The sequence below is a fragment of the Phalaenopsis equestris genome, unplaced genomic scaffold, assembly GCF_001263595.1.
Source record: "Phalaenopsis equestris unplaced genomic scaffold, ASM126359v1 Scaffold000468, whole genome shotgun sequence".
NCBI classification, from domain to species: Eukaryota; Viridiplantae; Streptophyta; class Magnoliopsida; order Asparagales; family Orchidaceae; genus Phalaenopsis; species Phalaenopsis equestris.
Genome location: NW_018164909.1, coordinates 1,240,464 through 1,252,601, shown reverse-complemented (window position 1 = coordinate 1,252,601; position 12,138 = coordinate 1,240,464). Strand labels below are relative to the sequence as shown.

General features: G+C 34.8%; 1 protein-coding gene across 1 annotated transcript in view; it reads left to right on the top strand.

The window, feature by feature from the left end:
- LOC110027919 (long-chain-fatty-acid--[acyl-carrier-protein] ligase AEE15, chloroplastic-like) overlaps positions 1–11,827 on the top strand; it is a 131,990-nt gene extending 120,163 nt beyond the window's left edge. Inside the window, exons 13-16 of the mRNA XM_020729565.1 lie at positions 8,247–8,384; positions 10,381–10,390; positions 10,726–10,866; positions 11,625–11,827. Coding sequence (XP_020585224.1) covers positions 8,247–8,384; positions 10,381–10,390; positions 10,726–10,866; positions 11,625–11,827 — 492 coding nt within the window. The remainder of the gene's footprint in view (positions 1–8,246; positions 8,385–10,380; positions 10,391–10,725; positions 10,867–11,624) is intronic.
- Positions 11,828–12,138: the final 311 nt, after the last annotated feature.

Sequence of the window (12,138 nt, the reverse complement as noted above, 5' to 3'; positions counted from 1 at the left end):
CTTGAATTCTTGAAGACTAGAACCATTGATCATTATCGAGAGTTTTCTCAAGTGACTCCCGTCATTTGGGATGTAATTAACTATAGGGGCTTGCCTCTATAGGGAACTTGGAACCCAGGTAAAATAAACCCTATTTAATCTTTGTATTAAATAGGGGAATTTGTCGGTCATATATAAAAGGTTCGCAGACCAAACGGATGTCACAAATCTCATAGTTTGCAGGATTGGGTCTATCGCTGAGGTCTACACTTATCTCTCGGGAAGGTGTAGTATTTGCGGTATCAGGCACGATTTTGCAAACTATCAGACTAATGAGATCCATTTGGTCTCATTTTTCAAAAATTAAAACATACTGCTTTCAAAACCCAAACTATATATCTTTTATATTTAAATTAAATCTCAAAAAATTATTTTCATATATCATATTTTTTCAAATAAATCTAATCGAAAAAAAGTTGACCGACACACACATGAAAAGAGGCTCCTGAATTTACTATCCAAGATTCAGTGCTATCTAAGGATAAAAATAGAGTCACTTTGATTTCATTTGCGGAAACTTTGTAGAGGGCTTCTGATCTGAACCTCTACCGCTAGCTTTTTTTGAAGCTTTACAGTACTTCTTGAAGTGATCTTTTTTCCCGCAGTTTCAGAATTCACCTTTGTTATTTCCACTCACTGACTTTGATATTTTTCTTCTAGACTTGAATCTTTCCCTGCCTGTATTCCTATCTAGATTTCTTTCTCAGTTTTCAACATTCAATACATAATTTGAATTTTCATTGCTCACGTTCTTGTAGATGTCTTCATTCAGCACTAACCTCACAATCTTATCAAATTTTAACTTCATGTCACCTGAAGAGTTATTCACCTCAGTGATTGATCCAATCCTAATTAACTGTTAATGAAGATAAAAGTGACAGTGCCCTGATCGCGTCATCAAACTTGATGCTCGCACAACACAACTAGTCTGTCACAGTGTTGAAATAATTCAAATGTTTAGCTATCAAACTGTCATCTATCATCTTCATTTGAACAATCTCTTTATCAGAAAAATTTTATTTGAAGCCAATCACTTTTTATGCATCCTTGTTAGTGGAGCCATGAGATCTATCGTAATTTTATCATTTACAATAATGAATTTAACATATGAGGAAAGTGAGAGAAGGATCAAATCTAAAGCTATTCGATCGAGCACTTCCCACTCTTTCAAAGTCTTCGATTATAACCTTTTGATGATTCCGTCAAGTGACATACAAAGAAATCTTCAATTTGCATTTCTTAGAATGTGAAGTTGGTGCCATTAAACTTTTTTGCACTCTATCTTGTTTCACTGACCATTGCTCACACTCGAATTGAAGATCTTCAGAAAATTTCACTATGATATTACTTGTTGGGGGATGTTAAGTAAAATGCGGAACACTGATTTGAGAGATCCGAAACAAAATACTTCAACAAAAGTACACAAACAAGTAATTCTTGAAAAATATGTAACACAACAAAATTTAACGTGGAAAAATACAAGATTAGGAAAGAATATGGTGCCACACCACAACAAGAAATTAACTGTGACATGAGCATAAATTGTACAGATTACAACACACTCAAACCATTCTATTTCTTAGAACTCACAAACGCTCCTCTCACTTTCACACATTATCACTGAAATCCACTTATAGAACTCGCTTTGTCTTCTTCACGCATTGCTTGTTCTATTGCTAGCGATTGCACACCACACATACCTCCTTGCCCAAATTTCACATCGAAGACTTAAATGATTAAGCTACTCGAAACAGTTTCTAGTGTCCGAGCGCCAGCCTCGAGCATCGAGTCTCCAGGTGCTTGGGTCCATAGAACTATCCAGACACGGTTATGCCCCTCATGGGTGCCACTTTTCTAGGATCTTTGTTTCAAGAATGATTTAAGCACAACTACACCCCTCTTGGGCATTAGACTTACCTATGCTATATTTCTGGAGTGTTGTTGGGCACTGGGTCGCCCACATTGGCATTGGGTTGCTAGACAGGTGCTTGGTCGTCATGTGCAGAAGCTGGGCATGATTTTTTCTTCGACCCAATCAGCATCTGCACATTACATCTACTAGAATTATCATTGTCAGCATGGCTTATCTAATATTTGTTTAACCCCTTAGCAAATCATTAAGTGACACTACATATGCTTTCAATCTATTTGAAATTGTGGGAAAGGAGCAACACCTTACTTTTATTTATGAGGGTAGACTTGAAATCATGTCAGTCCCATCGCAATAGATGATAAATAAATAAAGACAAAAAAGTGAATCCTTCTTGTATCCAAAAGATTCTTATTTATCTCCAATTTGTTAACGGAACTGCAATACATGTAAGCGGACAAATGGTTATTTTTGAAATTATCAAAATGCGGTGTTGCATGTATTTTAGTGATAAATTATTTTTATAGTCAATCAAATTTAGATGATTTCAAGTCTTGCATGCATTTTTGAGGCATTCTCCAACCCAGATATATTACCTTGAAATTCATGCAAGTATATAAAAAATAGTGTAAATGATAAAATTTGAATTATTTGCATGATATATGAACATGTCATGATATGAATATTAAAATGTTTTAAAATAAATGTAACCATATATCCTTTAAACACACCAAAATTCGTGAATGTGTTGTATATGTGCACCGAGATAAGTGCACATTAATTAAAATAAAACTATTAGTTAATTATCGATTTGATTCTTTACAAATGGGCATGCAAAGTTGACAGTCCAAAATAATTGAAACAAATCAACCAACACCCCGATGATGGATACATTGAAAGAGAATCTCAATTGGAGAGCTTTATTTTCAAAATTGAGCTTAAAAGAAGTATTCAAATATATACTCAATTAATATAAGGTATAAACCTGATTTTTTATAATCAAGACAAAGTTGATAAAATTCAATGTTATCCAAATCCCCAATAGCTATGTTGATAGAGATCTCAATTGAAAGGAATTTTACTTTTAAAATGATATCAACTTTTAAAGATGTGAAAATTTCTTGGAAATTTATAAAGAGGAAAAAATATTCAAATGAAATTTATTATTTAAAAAATAAAGAGCAAAAACTATCTCTTATTTGCAACGATTTGTTAAGGGTTTTAAATTTAAGATAAGCTTATGCTCATAAAGAATGAATATCATGTCATATATTATTTTGCTCACTCTTAAATCAACCCATGCTATTAAGCATGTGACTCGAGTTCTAGCTTCACGTTGTTTCGTCATATGGCTTCACAAATATTGTTATGACAAAATCTCTCTGATTGAGTGGTTTGACCAAATAGCTCAACTATATTACTGATGCTGGGGCTGGAGAGCTTAACCGGCTAAACCGGTTTAGGAGGGACTTAAGGGGGTTGGCTGAACCCTACTTGGGTTCGGGTTGCTGCCCAAAGGGAGAGATTTTCCCTTTCTACTTATCCCCAATTATGAATGTCTTTTTTTTTCTATTTTAGGGTTTAGTTTTAGCTAAATTTTCTGTCAAGACAGCCGTCAGTGTCCCCTCTTTTTCTTCTTAGGGCTGTATCTGAGGATGAGTGGTGCTCTGGTTGTTTCATGCTTTGAAGCGGTGTTTATCCTTGACTTTCCCATCCTCCGCAACCTTCCCTTTGCTATTGCCAGAATAGTGCTTGTACTGTTCATGCAACCCCTACACCTTTCCGCCACCCATCCTCGCCACCTAGCAGCCCCCTGTCACCTAGCTTCCACCATTTTTGCCATCCTCCCTCCCCGTTGCAGCAGCTAGACAGCCCTTTCAGACCGTTTTCTACAATTTCTCCTCTGTCATCCCTCTTCCTACGCTACTCCTACAGTTTTGTCACTGCCCTCCTACACTTCTAGGTTGCTGTCATCTTCCAACCACGCTGCCCTTACTATTCACAACCACCCACCTCTTGCTCCTTCCATTGTTGTCGCCTCTCCTCAGACATCCCTCTGTTGCTGCCGTCTACTTGTTCAACATCTCTCAACTCGCAACATCCAATTTCCAACCCTTCTCCCGCAACTACAAACCCCAATCCCACTACCTCGACACTAGCCCACCATTCTTTGTTCTCGCCCAAAGTTCTCTTTTATGTTTATGTTGTAATTTTCCTATTGTCAAATGTCTTTGTTTATAACACTATTGAATATCAACAATAATATTTGCATTTCTACTGTGGTTTGGGTTAACTCCGGTATCAATTGGTATCAGAGAGCTTAACTTTACTCTTATCCTAGAGTTTCCTAGCACCCTCCTTACCCTCACCAAAAAAAAATTATTTTCTATTCCTCAAAATCATAGCCAAACTTTAACCTAACCTTAACTTCTTGCTGATTTTTAAAATCAACAACCCAAAATCAATTTTTACACCCTCTTTCTCCTCCTAACTCTAAACTCGAGCCATGCCACCAAGGAGATAAATTGTAACTCCCAAAAATTTATGAATCAGATAAAATTCAACAAATTTAAAAGTATCCCAAATTTCACTGAATTAGTTTTTATAAAATTTTATGCATGAAATCGATCAATTTGAAATGAAACACTATATATAATTTGTTTGGATTGGGAGATATGAAATTCTGATGTTATATGTTTATTAACCTAATTCAACTCTTAATTAATACTAATCTTCTCCATAATCCCACTTCTACTATAACCAGCCGAACTTACCGCATTTATTTGAGCTTGCGTCGGTCTAATTTGATTATTCCACTGTGCGAAAAGGAGGGGCGAGATAAATTGTCGTTTTTTCCTCCCATATCCCCCTTTTTATACTCGGTTTCCCATACCTAAAGCTCTAGCGATCGCAACACTGTAGTCACGCGACTGTAGCGAACCGCCAAGTGTTATAGAGTGTGATTCGAGGCTCCAGAGAGGTATCAGAAGATACAAATCAATCTTTCATGTTATTTGAGTTGTTTTGGCATTCTGACGTTTGCCTCGATTTTGTGCACTTCTTCATTTTCTTCATCACATTTTTTCTTACGTTTGCCATAATATTGTGCACTTCTTCATTTTTGCTCGCCGTAGCATGCGTAGAACCTGTGTCGGAAGCGTCAAACTTGGTTTGCGGGCTTCTATAAGTGTTTTAGCTCAAAATCAGTGAAGGGAGGGAGGACCGTGGTGCTAAGAAAGAGGAGATAAATTTAGGCGAATCAAAGAAATGTTGGGTTATGTCGAGAAGTCCGTTTGAGGTATATTTTGACAAATGAGTCATGTTTTCGGTTAAATCACGATTTGAGTTGGAGTTTCATGAAATCCTATGATGATTATGAATTTTAGGTTTTTTTTACGAGCGGTGATCTTGAGGCGAGCGTGAAGAAACTCGTTGTAGGACTACATCGTTTAGTCAGGTGAAATAATATTCTGCGAACATAAAAAAAATAATATTCTATAGGTTCTCATGTGATTTCTTGTCTGACACCGATTTTTGCATATTGTGGATTAATACCTTCATTGAATATATGAATGCAAGCTGAATTTTTCCTACAATACATGTGATATTGTTATGCTATGATCATGCTATGATATATATGACTGTTCTTATGATATTAATTGTCTACAGGGATTCAATTGTTTTGATTCATACATGCAATATAAGAAATGTTTATGAATGTATGCATGTTTGTATGGGTCAGACTGAACTCTAGTTCTCGAGGCGATATCGTCATGCTCGCGACTTGAGGCATAGGAGGATGAAGAAAGGGGGTGTTGCTTCCAGCCCTAGCTTGCGTGTTCGAAAAGTCAAGATTAGGAGCAAAGCCGAGCATGCGAGATAGAAGAATGAGCCGTCATCGAGCAACATGGGCGACAATGTGGGGAAGTCAAAACCAGGCTTTGTTCGTGCTCTCGTGAGCGGAGGAAGAATTAGGGAGCAGCTCTGTGTGCGTTAATCGAACCGAACAAGAAAGAAGAAGAAAAACATCAAGCAGAGGAAAGAAGAGAGGAAATGCCAACGTGCGAAGGAGAAGCCGAACCAAGCATTTAAAATGAGAAGTTAGGGTTTAAGGATATTTAGATTTTTAATTATGTTAATTGAATTTCATTTAAAGAGTTAATATGAATTTTGTTTTTAAAATCAAAATTGTAAAAGCAGAATGGAAGAATTGAGAACAATAAATGATTGGTTAAAGGAATTGTTCACTTTGCAATAAAGGGAATTGAGGTAAATTTCAATTATACATCTAATTTATATTGAATAAATATTTAATTCTAAGATAATGCTAATATTAAATTATGTTAATTTTGGTTGGGAAGATTAGCAAGGAAGACTTTGTGTTTGTTTATGCACCTATGGGAGAAGTGTAAGCGAATCAGTAGATTCGAGGAATTGATTGAGGTACAACTCCAATTAAGAGTTGCTTTACTTTGAAATACATAACTGTCAATTTTATAATAAGATAAATTATAATTCTTTAATTAAATCATAAATTTATGTCAAATTAGGATATAAAATTAATGTGATAACTTAATTAAATAATACTTTATAATTGGTGATAGGCATTCTATTGTAAAAGTGATCTCAAAAATTAAAAACAAACAAAAATCGTCGTAAAGCAATGTGAGTACCTATAATTTTTAATTGTATTAATATGTTCTCCTAAGTGTGATTTGCTCTATAACATTCTTAGATAGATTGTCCTCGCTCTTCACTTCATTTTGATCATATTGAGGGAATGTCGATGATATTTGTATGCTATTTAAATGCACGGTTTAGGTTATTGAATTGTATGAAAAGAAAATAAGAATGAGATTTACTATTCTGCTTGCTTACATGTGCATGTTGACTATAATGGAGTATCCCTTTATGGTACTAGCGGGGGAACGCTAAGATACCTGTGCACATAAATGAAAAAAATATTGAGATTGAAAAACCTTAAATGATCCAATTTTTAGACGGTGCTCCTGTGATGATTGTATACATATTAAAAAGGATATTGATATATAAACGATATAGCAAGACACATAGTGAATGTTTAAAATCACCTTGAATGATCATGTTAGATAGTACAAACCACCAAATGCTCTTATATTTTTATTCAGTTTAATTGGCATGCATATTGTCTCATTTTTCATTGAATTACTAAAATTTATCAATAATTATTCATTAGTTTTGTTTAGCTTGCTGTTGTTTTAACTAATTTTTTAGGTTTAATTAATTTATTAAAAGATAAGCGATATCTGAGAAAATATTCATAGACGACGGAGATAATCAGAAATGAGGTAAAATTTAATTATATTGCTTTAATTTTTTAGTGGCTCTTTCACTTGTTAAATGTTTTTATTAAATGAATATAGAAAAGTTTTAATTACCACTATCAGACAGTCTCTTTCCACCTTGGTTATTTTCAAGCACCAGGTCGGGTCGTGATAGGGAACAAGACAACAGTTCATTTCTATGCCATGTATGATTTGTTCAACTCTGTTGTTTGAAAATCATCAGATTGTGATCACTCACTTTTGAGTTTGCTTATTGATGACTTAGACCATATTGTATATGCTTAGATGCATATTTTTGTAATATTTTTATTTTATTAATGCAAAAGGCACACTTTCTTGAAAGCCACTATAAAAAGGTGCACTTACCATTCCGAAGGCTAAAAAAACTATCATTGGTAGGAAGGATCTATTTACAAAAGAAAACAAAGGAGAGCTTAGAAATGAAAAAATAGAGATGCCATTGAGGTTATGCCTTACATCATTAAGTGCTTGTGGAAAATATATATAAATCGTCATTATAAGTTTCTAGTCAAGTCAAAATGACATATTTTCTAATTTATGGAAAGGCTAGAGAAATTGAGATTTTTTAATGAATCGCTTATGCAACATTTCTAGGTTAACATAGTATTAGATATATCTAGGCAAAAAATGGTTAACAATGATTATACAAATTCATTCTTGATTTCTAGAAGTAAAAGAATTATTTTGGCAACAATGATCTAGGTTTTTTTTTTCTTTTGATGAAATTTTTTACTAAATTTAAAGTTATTATGTTATTGAAGCCTCAACAAAAAAACAAAAATGGTTTAAATGCCAAGAGGCAGTCATTTTGTTTCTTGATTATTTTTTTGAGCTGATGTTTCCGATACTGAACAATTTGAGGCATAGTTTTAATACATTTCATCCTTGTAATACCTTGAGTTCTATATACTTTCTCAGCATTTATTGTTTCTCTGGCATTTTTGCCTAAAAGAACATTTTTTGCTTAACATTTCTCTTTTTGGGTTTTGAAGGTCCTTGGAACCGTTGGGCATCCACTTAACTTTACTGAAATCATGATCGTAGATTTGACAACTGGTAGATCTCTTCCGGATGGTTCTAAAGGCATTGTCAAAGTAAGAGGGCCACAAATCATGAAGGGATACTACAAGGTGATATGTATTTTAATGCAAATTAGAAGTTTTGTATTTATTGCGAATCCAATTCATGTGCATTGATTCTTTATTTTTGTTTCCTAGTTTATTTGAAGTGCAAAAACATGCCACAATGTTAGCTTCAATATGAAAGGTTTATGTTTATTTATTTATTTTTTTGTTTGATGGTCTGTTAGGCAACTTGTTTATGCATGGTATTTACTCAATACCTTGAATTCCAATCAGCACCTATGGAGTTTAGAATTACTATCAGTGTGAATTGCTAACTACTCTTCATTCCACTTGCCATTATGCATTGACAGAGTTACATAATGTCACTTCGGCTCACACGTTTCTACTTTTTGTTCCTACTTTTTCTCTATTGGTGTTGTGGTCACCACCTGTTCTGGCCGGGTTACTAGTTTTTTTTTTCCCTCGCTAGATTATTATTTTGCCTTTTTTGCTAGTTTTCTGCACCGCTTTCCTATTTCTGTCGATTGCTACTGTTTCACTGCCTTCCCTGTTTATTATTAGGGATAATTGCATACAGGCCACCCCGAAACATTAATATTTACGAATAAACCACCCAAGTGATTTTTTTTTTAACTACCGAACGGATGTATTTTTGCATGCCACGATCAAAATATTGAGAAATTGATAAAAATGAAATATACGGGATGGGGTTTTACCATGAATTTTGATATTTGAGTGAAAAATTGAAAAATGGATGAAAGAAGGTGTTTGATTTGTAAATAGCAAGTTCTCGGCGGTCTGTATGTAATTTCCCCTTTTTAGGTGGCCATTACCTTCAGCTGCTTACTATTTTCAGATTTTTTTTTCTCTTTTTAGTTTGAGGAAGAAAGTTCAATTGCTGGAATTCATACTGGATATATTAAAAACATGTTTTTGCCCTGATCTTGAAGGTTTTGTGTAGCCTTATCTTTGGTCCTTTGATATGAGCATTGAATATTGAAATACAATTTTATTTTTTCTCTCTTCTTATGCTGCTTTTAGGATATGTATTCTTCAAAGTTATATATATGAATGACTATTTATGGGGGAACTACTTGTACCATTTGTGACACTATTCTTGGGCCCCTAGAAGGTGTGAGAGAACACAAGAAAGGGGTTTATAAGTTGTAGAACAGGTAAGAAAAGTAGGAGGAATGATTTTGGCTAAAATCCGGCAGGAACGACGGTTGCACAGTGAATTAGAGGCAGAAAACAACAATTTTTTGTCACGTCCAGGCTTGACGCTTGAAATAAACCAAGGGGTGGAATTAAATTTTCTATTATTCCATTTCAATGAGCAACAATTTAATAGTTAAATATTCATGAAAGAGTCACTAAAAAAAGAATTTAATTAGCAAGTAAGGTTTTACCTTTCGGTTGCTGTTCTCGCCTTTTGTACATATTAGCTCATATAGTATTCATTTTATTTAAAAATTTAAACCCGAGAGTATATTAAAATAACATAATGAGTTATTTAAAATAATACAAGGGAAAGAAAGTAATATGCATATTAGTCTTCCCTAATTCACTTTATAGATCTCATAATAATCTAATACATGTTTTCATAACATTTATTCAATGAAAATAACTTTAATTTCGATATGCATTAATTTTAGTTGTACTTTTATTTCATGTTATTAACATTCACATTTATCTTAGGCGCACCAACAAAACATAACCTAGCATATCCCTGAGTAATATTATTCCATTAACGCAGCGGTTTCTGATCAAATTTACACAAATATTTGAGGTGGAAAGGTGTTTATTCACCCCTGGACGATATTCTTTCGTCGACACAGCGATTAGTGTTCTAAACATCATAACTGTCTAGTGTTGTGGTATAATATCTACGCGTGCAGGTAAACTGGCGTACCCTATCGGTACCATAAAGGGAGTGAACTTCTCTTACCATGCACATACAATCATTTATTTATGCACTACTTCATTCTTTCATTCAATGTATATTTCTTTTTCTTATGAAACATTTTACCTTTTTCTACAGATGAATAAATGTAATCTTCCTAACTTTATAGGTCTCGCAATAAACTTATATATGCAAATTTACTAAAATTCTAAAGGTAAAGCAATTATGTAATATCGATCGATATATATATATATATATATATATATATATATATATGGTGATATAAATGACGACGATGACGATCTGCTCTTGCTTCTGCGGGTTTTTTTTTTGCGTCGATCGAGCTGCGGTTTCGTGTCAGCCGAGCTGCGATTTCGTCTTCTTTTCCCTCTTTTCTGCGTATTTCATCTGCGGTTCCTGTCTTCTGCGCAGCTTCGCCCCGAACTCTTCGGCTCGTTTTTTTGCCCTCTGCCTGACTTGCAGGGCTTCTCTTTGTTGTGATGGAGCTTCATTCTTCTTTGGTTGAACTTGGTAAAACCTTATTTGCCCACGTGGTGGATAATTCTCAGGTGGAGACGATGTTTGTCTTCTCTTCAAGTTATAAGAAGCATCGTGATGGTACAAGTAACTGCCCCTTTATTAAGAATGCAAGAAGAAAAAGTAGAAAGACATCACTTTTTTTCTCCACGTCAGAAATTTCAACGCTGACTGACAAATTCAAATTTGTTCTTATTGGGAAATTTCAGTGGGGACACCCACCTATGAAAATTATCAGGAAAAGTTTTGATGACTTCAAATTAACAGGAAAGTGGAAAATGAAGCCCATGGATGAGAGACATATTGATTCAGTTAACCATGCCTGAAGACTACACCCAAATTTTCTCCAGAAAATATCTTAACATCGCTGGTAAAATTATGAAGCTACTCAAGTCTCATGATTTTGACCCAATCATGAACCTCCAACTGTACTAGTATGGTTTAGTCTACTTGGTCTCTAGCTGCACTTTTTTCATCATTAGGTTATTTACTCTATTGGTGTCATACTTGGGGATTCTATGAAGCTAGATCTACCCAATTTCAATCTTACCAGACCTTTTGTGACCAGAATACTTGTGGAAAGAGATTACTTTGCTTGATGTGTTACTGAAGTCTAGTTGGGCACAACTCATAATGGATATTGGCAACAAATCGTTCATGGAGGATAGACCGCCTTACTGTTCTCATTGTAAGATGTTTGGGCATACACTTGATAAATGTCATAAGTTTCATCCTAATTTGAAATCTAAAGATCAAGTGAATAAGGATGGATCTAAGGATATATCTGTTTTATCTGGAGAGAACTATCACATTACAAGATTTGGTGTCTGATTCTATTGCCCCAGTGGACCCTCCCCCTGAAAACACTGTTTCTGCGATCGATGAGAAGCTGGATGTCCCTGCTGAGCAACCTACACTTTCAAACCCTATTGAAAACAATAATGAACTCCTACCTACGCCGACTGATAATCAGGAGAACTTTGCAGCTCCCCACCTTCAGGAAGTATCAGGGGTAGAGGTGACAAGTCTTACCTCACACACTTGTTAGCACAACTGTTGGCAATCTTTCTACTGCAACACTACCACCTCATCTGAATGAGCAACAATCTTCGGATGAGGAATGATAGGTGTACACTTCCAGGAGGAAGAAGAAGAATGGAGATCTACTTGAGCTAAGGAATCTAATGGATGATATTCTGGTTGCTTCGGGCAATGATACACACCTCACCAATCTGTTAGCTGGTTCATTTCCGAGAACTAGAGGTAGAGACAAAACTAAATTGGGTTGACTTGGTTGATCTTTTATCTACCATCTACTTTTGGGTTTTTAATTTTTTTCTTTTTCTTTTTGTGTGTCTT